Below are 17419 nucleotides of genomic sequence, written 5' to 3'. Positions count from 1 at the left end.
GCTTTCAAAATAAATGTAAAGACAGTAAATAATGTAATTAGTTTTACCATCAGTTCAAGCCCGAAAGGGGTACAGAGTCGCGTGACAGACACGGTGATGATGCAGTACACAAGCCGGGGTTAAGACGGCTGACGTGCTATGATTTCTGACAGACAGTTCACTCTCCTGTGATGTGACCCTGTTCCCCTCACACACACACACACACTACACGTTACTCTGCGCTGCACTGTGCAAAACTCCGCATTTGAACAGTCGATAGCAAATATATAAACTAATAACAAAACATACTTACAGTCGCTGTTTCAGAAGTGCCAGATTGTCATAGCAAAGTCAGAATTGACCCTTTTTTTATTTTTAGAAATAGCATTTGTGCATGGCCAGCCTTGTACTCTTCTAGGTTAAAAAAACTGTCGTCCATAAAATGCGTTGCACAAATTCGAACATCTGGGTTGTGCTGTTCTGTTGTAAATTAATCTTAACCAATGATTCCTAATTGCATCTACTTCCGGAAGGCCAAATAAAGTGCTTTTGCTTTCGCACTGAAACACACAGCGTCTCCCTGACATGGCTGCATCAACATTACTGCTGTTCCTGAAACCACGCCTTCTTTCTTTGCGTGTACATTTGGGCGGCATTATGCTAATATTTCCACATAGTGACGTAGACTGTTTTAGGTAGGTGTGGCTGACTCTTAACTTCTATAAAGAATATATCTTTGGATTTGAGACTTTAGTCTTTGCAACTTTACAGATATTCTTTATGCACCAAGAGCTTGTAACACTCCAAAGAGAAAAGAAAACTTGAAATTGCATCATATGACCCCTTTAAGTTTTGTTTGCAAAGGGATGAGGAACAGATAGGCTACTAGCCTATATAATGTGTGCAATAGGTGAAATTATGTATGGAAACAGCTCAAGTGCAATCTCTTTTTTTTGTGTAACAAAACTTATGCAAATTTTTTTTTTTTAAGGGATGGCGTCATTACGCACACCATTTTATGGGTAAAAGGTAATTTGGATGGAAACAAGCTGGAGACAGCAGAATATCTTCTATAAAGAATATATCTTTGGATTTGAGACTTTAGTCTTTGCAACTTTACAGATATTCTTTATGCACCAAGAGCTTGTAACACTCCAAAGAGAAAAGAAAACTTGAAATTGCATCATATGACCCCTTTAAGTTTTGTTTGCAAAGGGATGAGGAACAGATAGGCTACTAGCCTATATAATGTGTGCAATAGGTGAAATTATGTATGGAAACAGCTCAAGTGCAATCTCTTTTTTTTGTGTAACAAAACTTATGCAAATTTTTTTTTTTAAGGGATGGCGTCATTACGCACACCATTTTATGGGTAAAAGGTAATTTGGATGGAAACAAGCTGGAGACAGCAAAATTATTTTTTACGCATATTCCCTTTATCGATAACAAAACAGCGCAAAAACTGGATGGAAACTTGGCTACTGCCTGACATTGAGATGTCTTCTGGGGACAGTGAGTTCACATATGTAATATACTTTTCCTCCGCTGTGGGTCGAGGGAGAATGTGAAAGGCAGTTAGAGTCTGTCATCTAATGTGCTAAGTAGAAAAGCAGCTTCTATGCCTCTGTCAAGCACTTTGTTGTCAGTAAAAAGAGGCCTTGCCAGAGCACACGAGGACCCTAAGAGATGTGCACTTACAGGACTCACTCAGTACACCTAATCCCTAGGGCTTTCACATTGCTCTGCCCTTCACTTTCATGTGTCACGGGTCCAGGTGTTCACAGATGCTGGTACTCATGTGAGTCGCTGTGTGTGTGTTGTGAGGCAGTTGTCCCTCGGTTACCTCTGAAAAAGACTGAACTTCCTAATGAGCTGCTTTTATGAGCTGCTAATGCGCATCCATCACCGTCCATATGCTCCTCAAAGCCACCTCTCTCCTCCACCCATACATCCAAAACACAGTTGCCTTTATTTTACCCCAGTCTCACACATTTTAATACCTATTCTAATTATATCCATTCTTCCTGAACTCAAGTCTCCGATTCAGGTACGGTATGTAATATTTTCCCATCCACAAAACATTAATTTTTATGATTTTTTCTTTAATTTATTTAGAATTTTACTTATAGTATATCAATATATATTTTTATAGTTGTTAATATTTTTATTTGCTTAAAATACTGTGTCTTATGTGTCTTATTCAAATGTATTAAAAACGGTGTACTTTAAAAAAAAAAAAAGAAATTAATACTTTTATTCAGCAAGGATGTATTAATTTGATCAAAAGAGACAGTAAAGACCTTTATAATGTTACAAAAGATTTCTATTTCAAATAAATGCTGCTCTTTTCAACTTTCTATTTATCAAAGAATTCAAAAAAAAAAAAAGTTTCACATTTTCACAAAAATATTAGGCAGCACATCTGTTTTCAACATTGATGAGAAATGTATGTGAATATACTGTATATCAAATAGAAAACAGTTGTTTTAAACTAAAATAATATTTTACAGTATTACTGTTTTACTCTATTTTTTGATCAAGCAAATATAGCTTTGATGAGCATAAGAGACTTCTTTCAAATACATAAAACAATCTTACAGAGGCCAAACTTTTTTTTCTTTTTACTTTTTAAACTTTATTTTTCAAAAAGTGAGATCTCATTGACAGTTCTTGTGCGTAAGCATTTTAAATCCTAGGTAACGTCTTAAATTCCCTTCGTTTACATGACTCTTGAGGGGATCATTGAAAGCTGTGAACTGAATTTGAACCTCATTTCAATGGGAATTCACCTTTTTTGTTTTTCAAATATATAGGGGTTGTGCAGCACAATGGAATATTTTATTCAAATAAGTCTCAGCACACATTTCTCTTCTAAATGAGGAGAGTCGTACTAAGAAAGCATTGTGGGGTGCGCTTCTCTTTGTAGCCGTAGTTTCCCGATTCCTTTGATATTAATCAGACTGAAGTGACCGTACATTGTACTCTGTGATTAAGGACAGCATTGCTCCCTTTCAAATTCCAATATTGCTTTCTCTCTCTCTTGCACTTATCCCCGCGCGGCGGGGCGGGGTGCGCGTGGCGAAGCACGCACGCCAACTGTCATTGGCTTGTTTAGTTAACACTCGAAGGTGATTGGGCTCTCGGGCGAGATCCCCAATTCGTCAGTCACTGACGTAACGTCTCCGTTCCCTCCTTCAGGGAACGAGGGTTACACAAGTAACCTAGACGTTTCCTCCGCTGTGGGTCGAGGGAGAATGTGAAAGGCAGTTAGAGTCTGTCATCTAATGTGCTAAGTAGAAAAGCAGCTTCTATGCCTCCGTCAAGCACTTTGTTGTCAGTAAAAAGAGGTCTTGACAGAGCACACGAGGACCCTAAGAGATGTGCACTTACAGGACTCACTCAGTACACCTAATCCCTAGGGCTTTCACATTGCTCTGCCCTTCACTTTCATGTGTCACGGGTCCAGGTGTTCACAGATGCTGGTACTCATGTGAGTCGCTGTGTGTGTGTTGTGAGGCAGTTGTCCCTCGGTTACCTCTGAAAAAGACTGAACTTCCTAATGAGCTGCTTTTATGAGCTGCTAATGCGCATCCATCACCGTCCATATGCTCCTCAAAGCCACCTCTCTCCTCCACCCATACATCCAAAACACAGTTGCCTTTATTTGACCCCAGTCTCACACATTTTAATACCTATTCTAATTATATCCATTCTTCCTGAACTCAAGTCTCTGATTCAGGTACGGTATGTAATATTTTCCCATCCACAAAACATTAATTTTTATGATTTTTTCTTTAATTTATTTAGAATTTTACTTATAGTATATCAATATATATTTTTATAGTTGTTAATATTTTTATTTGCTTAAAATACTGTGTCTTATGTGTCTTATTCAAATGTATTAAAAACGGTGTACTTTAAAAAAAAAAAGAAATTAATACTTTTATTCAGCAAGGATGTATTAATTTGATCAAAAGAGACAGTAAAGACCTTTATAATGTTACAAAAGATTTCTATTTCAAATAAATGCTGCTCTTTTCAACTTTCTATTTATCAAAGAATTCAAAAAAAAAAAAAGTTTCACATTTTCACAAAAATATTAGGCAGCACATCTGTTTTCAACATTGATGAGAAATGTATGTGAATATACTGTATATCAAATAGAAAACAGTTGTTTTAAACTAAAATAATATTTTACAGTATTACTGTTTTACTCTATTTTTTGATCAAGCAAATATAGCTTTGATGAGCATAAGAGACTTCTTTCAAATAATAAAACAATCTTACAGAGGCCAAACTTTTTTTTCTTTTTACTTTTTAAACTTTATTTTTCAAAAAGTGAGATCTCATTGACAGTTCTTGTGCGTAAGCATTTTAAATCCTAGGTAACGTCTTAAATTCCCTTCGTTTACATGACTCTTGAGGGGATCATTGAAAGCTGTGAACTGAATTTGAACCTCATTTCAATGGGAATTCACCTTTTTTGTTTTTCAAATATATAGGGGTTGTGCAGCACAATGGAATATTTTATTCAAATAAGTCTCAGCACACATTTCTCTTCTAAATGAGGAGAGTCGTACTAAGAAAGCATTGTGGGGTGCGCTTCTCTTTGTAGCCGTAGTTTCCCGATTCCTTTGATATTAATCAGACTGAAGTGACCGTACATTGTACTCTGTGATTAAGGACAGCATTGCTCCCTTTCAAATTCCAATATTGCTTTCTCTCTCTCTTGCACCTCCTCATTCTGAGCGTAGAGAGTTGAGTCGAGCTGAGCCGAGCTAAGCAGAAACAGAAGCGCTTAGCCAGCTGTATCCGAACTGAGTCTCATCTGTATGTGTTATCAGCCATGTCCCCAGGCTCACCTAGCCATACATTAGAGCTCACGCAAAAATGCAGGTATTACATAAAAAAAAGACAGATAGAACAAAAAAAGAAAAATAGAGAGCTGTATATTCTTCTCTAATAACCATGAGGACCTGAGATGATATATATTCATATAAGATTGCACATTAAAAATTATTATTTCCTCACTGAAAAGAGGAAATAATTCTGAGCTCCTGGGAGTGAACTGATATATAAAAGCTTTTATATATTTTCTCTCAGGCCGCAACAGACATGTAGCCTCTCTAGTTTTATAGTGCGAATTCTCACTCGTGTTCATCTCAACAGGAAGCCACAAAATAATCTACCTGCATTCTCCAGATGTGTCTGGTTCCTGGTTCTGCTTCATTAGGGGATGAGAATCCAAATGATGCATGACAATATAGACACTCATAACCTCCTGCATCATTTCTGCAGCCCTCCTAATCTACAGTTGTATGTGGGTTCCTAAAGTCCACTTGCTAACAAATGAATGCTCAATTAAACATTTATCGACAATTTACCCCCAAAAATAAATTACTATGAGCTCTTGGTGTGAGAGATTCTTCATTGTCATTACAACTCACTTCTACTAATTATGCGTTTTTATACCTTGCAAACTTAAACATTTAGCTTTATGGTTTTGTGATAAATTGAACATTGTTGTAAATTCTGCTGATTTAAATTGGTGAGAAAACTGTCAGAATGACTTATGACAGCCTTGGAAACAAATTTGTTTGTTGAAAATTTGCTGTCTTTTTGTACAGAAAACATAATATTAAATAAAATAGAAATGTATTTATTTATTGTAAATTAATTTATAATTGTAAATTATACAAAAAAATAAATAATTGGTATTTTGTCTCAAAGCAAAATAAATGTTATATTTTTGTGTGCATGGGCAAGTGAAAATATAGTGTGACTGTTTGAATACCAACGAAACTACATGACTGATTGATGATGTTAATTTACAGTTCGGCTCACCTGTCAGGCGTTCTTCTCTTGCCGTTCTCGTTGACATCCATCAAGAGTTCAGACGAGTCGACAGGTGACGTGGTGCTTGTGTCCATCAGGAGTTGCTCATGTTGTGCTAGATACTGAGCCGGGTTCTGCTTGGCCAGCCGTGCACAGTGCACCAGCTCCCTCTGCAGTAGCGGCAGGTTGGCCTGTAGGGGGAGATAGCGGTCAGGATTTGCTGAGCAGATGTAGCACTATGAAGCTGTCCATAGCCAGAGGCTCTAAACACCGTTTTTTGTTTACTCATTATTATCATTACAGGTACATTCTTCCAAAATAAAGACACTCTCGTGCCGTTTCGAGCAGCACTCTGTTGTGACCTGAAACATGCATTAGTGCCCTGGGGCCTTGATATGAGCAATCATGGTCAACATAGAAAGTGACATCTTCAAAGCAGATGGTTTGGAGGAGGGGGTGGGGGGGCACATTCACTTTCTTTCTGTCTCATTTCCTCTGCATCGCCGTCGTGATTACTAGCTGGCTTGGCTTTCTCCGAAAGCACTTGGAGGCCTTTCCACTTCAAAGACACACTGAGGAGCATTTTCACGGCAGATGAAAGGTTTTTGTGAATCCCCATCCAGTGACAGTCGGACTATTGCAGCATCTAAACATCACAAGGTGTGAGTTGGAGGATGATGTCTATTTTCTCTCTTTCTGTGCTTTCTTCATCTCTGTTTTCTTTCTTTCTTTCTCTATGGCCTGTGACTCTGATCTAAGACTATAATCAAACATCTTTTCAGCTCTGCAATATTCTTCAGTGTACTCCCACTGTGTGCCTTTTCAGTGATGTAATGGCTAAAATTAGGAGCAATGCGCTGATTGAATATTGAACAAAGCACAATGAAAGCACAGACTTTAAAGAAAATGTGGCCAAAATTTAGCCGCTGGTCATGATGAAGATTAAATGGCAAAAATCAAAAAAGTAAAATATAAAAAAGTAAATAAATAAAAATTATTCTGATAAATGTTAATGATGATAATGATGGAGATTGTTTATGAAAGACCGCCTGGTCACCAGCTGTATGAGGTAATGGTCTGTTAGTAGTTTATGATGATAATTACCAGAGGCCAGTGAAATTGCTTTGACCCTCAGTGACCTCAGACTTTCATTAAATGGAGGTCCTCATAGTTAGTGACAGTTCACATACAACATGTACAAAGCAAACATGATTTTCTCTTAGAACTAAGTTATCTTTTTACTCCATTGACAGATATATTTCATGTTTAAACACTTAATTTTGATACATTTTATAGAAAACAAGACTTGATATAAGTAATTTAGCTTTTAATCTTAATTTATCTTGTTTTAAGAATGTTTAGATATCTTTTACTGGAAAACAAGACAAAATACTGAGGAAGAAAGTCATTCTTGCAGTGTATTTCAAGATAATGAATGAGAAAAGCTTATTCATCAGTAAAAGTTAGAACAGTAGTTTGCAATTTTATTGTTTATCATTATCAATGTTTTAATTAAATCCTGCAAGTTTATAAAACATGCAATGATTTGACATTTACTTTGATTATGTCTGAGTGTGTTCTCCAGCTCCTGTGTGGTCCATTAGCACACAACTAGTTGGAAACCAGCATATCAAACACAAGCCGCAAAGCAGTTTGCCACGTATATGCAATCCTCACTACCTCTGCACTGCTAGCTGGTGAAGCGCCGCCTATGTCACGCTGAGAACGTCTCTAAGCAATGAGGCACAGAGCCGCAGAGGAACACATGTGCTTACAGGCTTTATGGAGCCTGCTGAACGAAACGGTGGCTAAATATTACAAATGTATCTGACGAGGAATCCATTTAGAGAAATCATAAACAAACGCCATCAGCACAAAGGCCATCAGCTGGCGTCGAATTTGGATTACATCATTAGTGTGATGCACACTGCCCTTCCTGTAAACACTTCCCCGCAAAACCCAACTCTGACTGGAGGGTCGCTAGACAACATTAGCCTAATGAAAAAATGCTGCTAATGCACATTGTTGCAGCTGCGCTTCTGCACACTTATAAAAGCCCCTGTTCCCACAGCCATATGTTATTTGTCATTAAAGGCTCCTTTGAGGAAAACCACTAAAATTAGATGAGAGGGAAAGAGGGAGCGAGAAAAAAACCCACAAGTTGCATCTTTGATACCACCCCTCCTGACTGGATGATACAGTAACCATATGGCGTGGAGCTGCACAAGAGTGAGCGAGTCAGGGAAGTGTCCCTGTATGCTTCTCTGCATCCGTCAGTGACCGGCGCAACCCCTAATGGGACCAATTTCTGTACGACAGAGCAGGCCAGGACAAGCAGTAGACAAGATGAAATGCCTTTGAATGGTGTGAACGGAGACCACATCAAAAGGTCGGACCCCTTTCCATCATCATCTAATGGAGTAAACAACACAGATTTGATCCATCTCCACTGGTCACTTATTTCATTATTATGGAAAGGAAGAAAGCAAAGCACAAGAGAAAGATGGGAAACAAGGGGAGGGGGGTGAAGGTTAGACAAAGAGGGAGGAGAAGGAGGGTAGGTTGGAGTGCCGTGCGTAATAGCTGTCACTTACAAGCAGATGAAAACGAATGGCTAACGATTGAGGGTGGATGGATACAGCAGTCACCATATGCTCATGAGAATTTAATCTCTATCAACCACTGATGTCTATTTGTTACTTATGTCATAAATTAACAAATTATACGTTCACTCTGCAGGCTACAATCATTTTAATCCTGAACACGATAATGTGAAACAAAAGTATAGCATGTGTAACTCAAATACTTCCCTTGGTCGAAAGAATAATATGCAGAGTGTTTATTTGAATGGTTCGTGTTAAGTGCTCCAACATAAACAGGCCCAGAGACACATTTAACTGTAATGAAATAAGAGCCGCAGTGACAAAGGGGCAGCAGAGAGGGCAAAGGTTGATATTCTCCCAGACAACAGATCGTCTTACTGTGGTAATGGTTTCAGATGTGCCCTGCCCTCCGAAATTTGCAGTGTGAGAAAAGTGACGGTCGAACAAGGGTGTCCATCGGCACGTATGAATAAATAGAGACACTGTGTAGTGGGACAAGCCCATATGGTGCTGTTACACTGAATAATGTAGGTTCACATCATGTATTTCCAAAGAGAAATTATAAAAATAGGTCCCAGTGATCAAGAAACCTGATGCCTCTTTGCTCATGAGGAAACCATGTATCCATTTAGGCCATTTAAAAGCGAGGGATGAAACAAAACGAAAGCTGGGAGAAATATGTACATCTGTGCCTCAGTTGTTTAAATATTTTCCAGATTGCTTGTGCAATACCTTCAGAAAGGGGATGACAAAAGGTCGGAGTGGGAAGTTGGTCGCTTCTTGCAGTTTGGAGTGGAATTCCTCAATGGTTAGAGTGGAGTTCTGCAGGGAGAGAGGAAAAAAGATGGTGCACGCATGAATACATGTGGAAAACATTATGTGATAATATTACTTATTGGAGGCAAAACTATATCCTGCTGAAGATTGAATGATTTGAAGACTGTAATGGGAGGCATATGGATGGCTGTGGTGAAAGGCCTCGTAAGGGGAAGTTTGATCTGGAGGCTTTTACATGTGCATGCGCTGACCGCATTATCATTGCGTCAACAAACACATGCACAAACATGTATGCAAACAAAACTACAGATGCAGTATCACTGCACAGCTTACTCAGCGAGATAAAAAATGTAACATGAGATAAAACATAAAACATAAAACATGTGTCTTATTCCCTACCGAACTGACATATATCTCACCCCTGTTAAACTCGGCAGTGTAAAAAGAGAAATGACTAATTTCAATCTTTCCTGCTCTCTGCTCTATCATCTTTTAACATACTGATAGGACTGATAGGACACTATTTTCAATTTTCTACATGTTATTTCCAAGAGAGCTAGCGGAAGGAAAGATGGGAAAGAGAGCAAGGAGTTGCACATTTGAGAAAAATACACAGGCTTTTTTTCTCCCCTCATTTCCCAGACCTGAATTTTGTTACATTAGGCTTACATCTGTTCGGCCAGATTGCAGCGGCCTGTTTTGACAGCCAGAAAGCCTCCTGAGCTTTTCTCCAGCATCGGCGGCGCTAATTAAGTGTGTCACTCTTTTCAATAAGGCAGAGTGGGGAGCGAATTAAAAAGAGCCACGGAAGCCGAGGGGACACAAGGAAGCCTCTGCATGTAGACACAGCAAAAAATAAACAAATGCCTGCTGAAAAAAAGAGCTTTCCATTGGAATGGTTAATTAAAGCAGCCCTCCTCTAGTACAGGCTGCTATTTCGCCATTGTTTATTCCGTAACTACATATTAATGAAAATAATGCTGTGGTATAGCTTATGGTGCACATCTTGTCAAGTGGATTTTTTTTTCCAGTTATGTTGCTATACTTAGCTACAGATGTGTTCTATTTGATTTATTGTTGTTGGACAAGCCTTTATTTTCTATGATGAAAGCCAAACAAGATTTGGTATCAAGACCTTTTTGGTGGCAAGAAAGCAAAACATATCAATTTCTACTGTCTGCAAACTTTTCAGGAGACAATAAACACTAGTATCTTGGCAGAGATAACTGTTTTTTCCTAAAGACTTTGAGTCAGAATATACATTTAACACTATGATAGAAAATCCTTCCCATTTCCCCATTAAAGTCATGAAGAAATGGAAGTAGTGATTTTCTTCCATATTGTGACGTACATCTGAGTGAAACAGATTATCAAAAAAGAAAAAAAATATAGGGTGGAGGCTTGGTTCAATTCATTGGTTGTTGACTGAAATATAAGATTTCAGATACAGGTGAATGCAAGCTTGCAAGGGTGGGGGTTCAGCTGTTTAAATGACTGGAGAAGTCCTGCAAATGTCATTTCACGCAAAGTGAAACTTTAAAAATAAAACTTTTGCATGGATGAATCATTCAGAATAAGATCAATGACATGCATATACACAATAGATGGTGAATTTTAGCCAGTAAGTGCCACACAGTTTGTGACTGCAGACTTACCACAAGCCCCAACACCAGGGTACGCACTCGTTCTCCTATCTCAGGTGAGATGTCATTGCCGAACTGCTGTAGTGTCGTGAGAAAGCGTTTGAGCTTGCTGAGCTGCCTTGCACCACAGGCCGGTGGCAGCTGTTGATTGGCCAGCGAGGATGAAGATGACGATGAAGGCCCATTGCTGAAACCATTGGGTGGAGATGGAGCTCCATTCAGTGCAGTGGGAGAGTGACTGGTGCCATTCGTTACTGGAAAACAGAAACTTAATTTTTTCAACATGCCACAAAGAGAACTTTGGCATTTATTTTTAACCCAAGCATATTGAATGATCTTAACTCAAAAGATTCATATTAAAAACTGCCAGGAACATTCCTTAAAAAGAAGCTGCAAGCAATCCTTTGTCAAAAATTACATTGGCATATGAACGCCTGTGACTGACGGTGCTTGAACGAGGCAGTTTTGAGAAGGAAGCCATGCGTTCTTGCTTCCATACATAAGACATATTAAGTCCAGAGGAGGAGAGTACATGTGGTCGAGTGCCCCCGTGCCACATTGAGAAACATACGCAGCAGAAGGATGCAGCTTGGAATCAACGTCTCTCTAATGAGATTAGGCTGCATGATAGCCTCGTTTGCCTGGCCTTCCTCCAACAGAACAGAAACGAGATACTTGAGTTGCATCTGGTAACAATTACATGGAGAGGAAATCAAAGCGCTTGCTTTGTTAAACCTTCAGAATGTATAATTAGAGTCTGCCTTTAAAAAGGCTCTGGATTGCTTCAGACTCGGCTTGCTTTTTGTCTCTTTTTTCATAAGTGCTAATTGCAGAGTCCAACTGATCTGTTTTTAGGGATGTAACATCAGAGAGAGGAATGTGTTACTGCTGTTGACAGCACACCACTGCTCAATTACACTGACATGGTGCTGGGAGGCTGTGGCACGGACGCCTTTGATAGTGAGCCGCTCTAGCGCTCCCCTGAGCGGGCATATGTGATGCTCTTTGTGCCATGAGCCAGCGGGCAGATGTAAAAATCTGCTGGTCAGTAGACAAGGGGAAATCATGTTGACTGTAATGAGGGGAGTGCAAAATTACAAATTCTTTAAAATCGACAAAGTTGATGGCTTATCTGAATGACTGGTCAACCAGTCGACCTTAAAGCCTTGTATAATTCTACCACTTTACTTTTACATTTTTTGATTGTTCTATGTTTTGATCTTTTTTGTTTCCATATTGGAAATACTTATTTTATATTGTATAGGTTGTATTTTATATATTTTTTAAACTGTATTTATCTTTATTATGCCTACTCTTAGTGTTAAGTGTTAACTGTATGCACCAAGGGTCTGAGAGTAACGCAGAATTGAAAATAAAGCAGACTTTGACTTTTGCATTGTAATTTTCTGATCTGTCTTGTCGTTCTCTGTCTTTATAAAGTAACTTTGAACATTAGAAAGGAGTTATTTAAATAAAACATTAATATTAGTAGTAGTAGTATTAATTAACAAGTAGTAGAGTATAAAATAAACATTTTGGACATAATTAATAATCACCCATTTTACGGAAATAGGATTTAAAAAATAACATTTTAATTCTGACCTTGTGTTCAGTCTCGATTAGAACACATCACATCTAGTTTAGCAGTCGCATACAGTCAATTCAAATATTTTAATGCAATTGAAGCTCAAATTGAATCTGAAAATTCAATATACACATATGATTGGAAATCCATGCAGCTTCTATACTAATCTCTATTGGAAGCAAACACAACTGATTTAACATTTGAAGCACATTTCATTTAAACCAACTAGTCAACAATACTGACACATCACGAACTGTAAAAAAGCAGGAAGTTTTCAATACGACACAAATACGCAGCACAATGTTTAAAAGAAATAATGAATCTCAATAAACTCCCTTTCTATGAACCAAATTTAAAAATCTGTACTGCATTGATCTGGCTAAACTGACTTGGTTAAAATAGTGTAGATGCTGGAAATTTGTTTAGATACCCACACTTTTCAAGGAAGAACAAAAAACAGATCTGGACTCATTTTAAAAAGGTATTTTAAAGTATTTTAGGACTATTTTATACTTTTGTGTCATTCATATGCATTGGTCTTCTGTTGAGGTGTCTATGTATAGGCCGAGTACAGTGTGTGCTAGAACTCACATGCAGTGGGGGTAAAGGAGCTGGTCCTGGGAGCTCCCTGTGTGGTGGGGGGAGGAGGCATGGTGGGCGGAGTTAACCTGGACTGTGTTTTCACATCAGCAGGTGAGTCAGGCATGGTGGAGCGCTTCTCAGTGCGATCTGCAGAAGAAAAAGTGGAACAGTTCTTGTGAGACCTCAGTGATATCCCAACAGCTGCCTCTCTACAGCACCTGAGCTCCTGTAAAATATACACACACACAGCTACATAGACGGTACACGCCTTTAGAGAGTTCAGAGATAGTAACACCAGCCAAATTCCAGCTGTCATCCCCATTTCCCTAATGATCAAGAACACTGGCAATATTCTCATTAAAATGTTTCAGAAATCTGGAGGAGCCCCACAGAGGTCTTCAGCATCCACAACAGACATGTAATGTCTAAAGTACCTCGTTTCTCCAGACTAAAAAGTCAGTCGACCCATTTTGATAATGGTCACTTGATAACACTTGATAATGGTTAAGAACAGTGTTGGGTAAGTTACTTTAAAAAAGTAATTAATTACTAATTACATCATCAATATTGTATTTAAATTACTTTTCTAATTACTCTGTCTGAAAAGTAATTTAATTACTTAATAAGTAACTTAATTATTCAAATCGTAAATTATTTCTTAAAATCCCTATACACACTGATGCATAGACAACTGAAATGAAACTCTTAATTCTTTCAGTTTGAGTTAAACATGGAATAGTTTAGCCTTTTAGCATTAAAACAACTGTAATACTTAAGCATTTTAATAAAAAATTTAACCTTTGGTTAACAAACAGAAATACAAAATATCTGAATAACAAAAAAAAAAAGCTTAAGAAAAGTTAAACAAGTTGTAAGTATCTTTTATAAACATGCCTTAGAGTTACTTTAAAAAAGTAATTAATTACTAATTACATCATCAATATTGTATTTAAATTACTTTTCTAATTACTCTGTCTGAAAAGTAATTTAATTACTTAATAAGTAACTTAATTATTCAAATCGTAAATTATTTCTTAAAATCCCTATACACACTGATGCATAGACAACTGAAATGAAACTCTTAATTCTTTCAGTTTGAGTTAAACATGGAATAGTTTAGCCTTTTAGCATTAAAACAACTGTAATACTTAAGCATTTTAATAAAAAATTTAACCTTTGGTTAACAAACAGAAATACAAAATATCTGAATAACAAAAAAAAAAGCTTAAGAAAAGTTAAACAAGTTGTAAGTATCTTTTATAAACATGCCTTAGAAGAAAACATTACTGGTGTATCTTGAGATAAAACAATGGAACTGACATATTTTAAGGTATGTCAGTGCAAGTTTCTTTCAGTTAAAACAGCTCAGAAAATTATTTTAGTCTGGGACTAAGCTTAAGCCTTGTCTTTAAAACCAGGGGTACATGTAACAAGCTGTAAGCATTAAACTTTTCAAAGCAATGAGTACCGTATTTCATACACACTGACATACTGTACATGTATACAGCATTAGCAGTCACTAATGCTAATTTTGTCCACTCCTAAAAAAACAACAACATGATTTTGTATGTCCTTCATGCACATATGTTTTGTCTGTATTACCACACAGTTCATAAACAACATTCTGATATTTTATAAACTAAATTCTTATTGCTTAGCACATTATAAACATCAACATCTGATAGTAGATCAGTAAACACTGATCTAAACATTCCTAGACTGTAATACTCATCATGCTGCAATGTAAACATTTACATTACTTTTTATCTATGTCGTATTATATCTCATATTTTTATTATATGATTGCGAAATATTTACATCCTCGTTTTGTATGACATTTAGCCTATATGTAACAGGCTGCCTATATATATGAATGTACAGGTGCATCTCAATAAAATTAAAAGAACCAAAGACTTAAACTACTTCAGTCTGTGTGCATTGAATTTATTTAATACACGAGTTTCACAATTTGAGTTGAATTACTGAAATAAATTAACTTTTCCACGACATTCTAATTTATTGAGATGCACCTGTATATCATATGATATTTCACCATATTTTACTTGCTTTCACACATTTCAGTTTTGTTTAGTTTAGGAAAAGCCCAACTAGTAAAATGTATACAAGTTTATGTAAAAATAACACGTTCACTAATGTAAGTAAGAATATATTACAGAAATGATATCCTCCACTGAATAAAGCCTCATCAGATAGCGCTGTTCTTCTGAGGTAAATTCTGGCTTATTCCTCATAGCAGGTCTTCTTCCAAAAACAATGAAAAGTAGATTAATCTTTTTTTTAAATGTATTTTTGTATATAGGTAATGAGGGCGTTTGCGTGCAGGTATGGCTGCAGATAATGAGCTCTGAGACAGGAAAGACTGTACCTTGCGTTGGTTTCATACAAATTACATAATCAGAGAATATTCGTTTTCAATTTTAATTGGTTAATTTAATAGTAGATACTTCAAGTTTTCTATAGACATATTTCTCACGTCCGTCTGTCAAGTATTGGCTGAGCATTATTGTGATGCGATTCAGAAAGAAGTTCAAGAGACCAAAACAGTGTTACTTAGTAACGCGTTACACCCAACACTGGTTAAGAATAATAGAAATAAGATAATTATTAATGTACATTTTATTGCACGTGCAAAACGTGCTGTCACAGTGCTTGTGTGTTACCATGTGTTGCTATGTGGTTACTAGGGTTTGTGAATGATTTCTAGAGCACTGCTTGCTGATTGGTCTATGACAATCTGGTCTCTAGATATGGCCTGATTCCCTTTCAGAGGAATTTCATTGTTTGCCAGGCCAAAAAAAAAAAAAAACAGTAAAAATCTGATATTAGCCTACCTCAATAAACCACATGACTTGCAGTGCATTCATGTCCTTGATAGCATGATGAGCTATGGATTGGGGATTTAAAACCGATAACTCTGAGCATGCTCATATCTCCTCAAAATGTGAAGTTTCTATTTACTACAGGTTTCAAACCTGTAGTACTATAGGTAAAAAGTAGAGATGCACCGATTGCAATTTTCTTGGCCGATTCCAATTTCTCGTTGGTGTGATCTGCCAATACCGATTTTTGCCGATACCGATTTTCTTTCTAAGAACTATAATTGACAGCATATACAAACAAAAATCTACTTTTCTTCAATGCAAAGTTTTATTTTCAGTAAGTAAAAAGTCAGTAATAAAATAGGAACAAATAAAAAAATGGCAAACAACAGCACAAATAAATGCAATAGAATAAAGAGAGCTATGAAACTAAGTTTTTCAGGTTAAGTAAGTTTTTATTCAGGTAAGAAATACTACAGAAATTAAAGTAATCAAATGTAAAATAACACATCCAGTGTTATTTTACATTTGATTACTTTAATATCTGTAGTCTTCATTGTAAAAATTAAATACAGATTAATGCTTACCATTAAAGTTATAAAAAGTATTCAGTCAAGAGCAGAAAATGATTTTCTTTGTCTTTTGTTCTTTGATTAACATGACAGATAACAGCAGGAATATTGGTCTGCGGCCCCTTCAAGAGTTTATCCACGGACCCAATATACTGTTACACAACATGTGTTCTCTTTCTCAATTATTTAACGTTCCAAAACTGACTGTGTTTAACTGGATACTCTTAAAACGGGCATTTTGACATAATTTTGTATGTATTTGAACGTTTTAGCGCAGTTAGCCACTAATTTTGGTATTTGTGGCTAACAAGCTGTTTGAGACTGAGCGCGGATTGTGTGCTAGGGTTGTGACGGTGAGGAAATTTTCCCACCGGTTAATCGACGCGTGAAAACACCGGTAATACCGGTATCACGGTCGGGGGCGTTCCCTCTTTTCCTCACGTTCCTTCGCTTTTAAATAGCTTGTAAAAGCTGCGTGCGCATTTTACTTTCACTTTCAAATAGTGGCAATTTGGCATAAAGCAATTGTTAGTTTTTAGTTCGTTTGAATTTCCCCTGTTTTCCTCGCTTTCCTTCGCTTTTAAATAGCTTAAAAGCGCCATGTGCATTTTACTTTCACTTTCGAAGTAGTGGCAGTTCGCGTCAATTGCTTGAATTCAACAACAAAATACAACGTCAAACTTACTTTAGCCTATATATAAAACATAGAACTTTTATTAACAAAACAAATAAAAATACACCATGCTATAGGGTAGGCTATGCCTAATATAAAATAACAAATAACTTACATAAAGTTTAAATAGGTATACAAAACTGGAAATAGGCTAAACATGTATAATATATAACCAAATAAATAAGAAATGTAGAACGTTTATTAGCAAAACGAGTAAGAAATCTTGGAGGCACGGCATACACCTTGATGTAAAAATAAATAAATAAATGGCACAAAGTTTAAATAAAGTAAAAATCAGCAAACAATGTGGAACCAATTAAATAAGAAACA

General features: G+C 36.9%; 1 protein-coding gene across 5 annotated transcripts in view; it reads right to left on the bottom strand.

Annotated features, from left to right (window-relative positions):
- The window catches only part of LOC107556395 (protein CBFA2T1-like), a 72385-nt gene that overhangs the window by 12379 nt on the left and 42587 nt on the right, over window positions 1-17419 (bottom strand). For all 5 annotated transcript variants that reach the window (XM_016239502.1, XM_016239498.1, XM_016239499.1 and 2 more), the window contains 4 exons: window positions 13014-13151; window positions 10850-11091; window positions 9150-9239; window positions 5824-6005 (listed from right to left, as the gene is read on the bottom strand). In XM_016239502.1, coding sequence (XP_016094988.1) covers window positions 5824-6005; window positions 9150-9239; window positions 10850-11091; window positions 13014-13151 — 652 coding nt within the window. The remainder of the gene's footprint in view (window positions 1-5823; window positions 6006-9149; window positions 9240-10849; window positions 11092-13013; window positions 13152-17419) is intronic.

This window comes from Sinocyclocheilus grahami, unplaced genomic scaffold (genome assembly GCF_001515645.1).
Source record: "Sinocyclocheilus grahami isolate Dianchi unplaced genomic scaffold, SAMN03320097.WGS_v1.1 scaffold566.1, whole genome shotgun sequence".
In the NCBI taxonomy this organism is placed as follows: Eukaryota; Metazoa; Chordata; class Actinopteri; order Cypriniformes; family Cyprinidae; genus Sinocyclocheilus; species Sinocyclocheilus grahami.
Note: the sequence above shows the minus strand (reverse complement) of the source record. Positions and strands in the feature narration are given on the sequence as shown.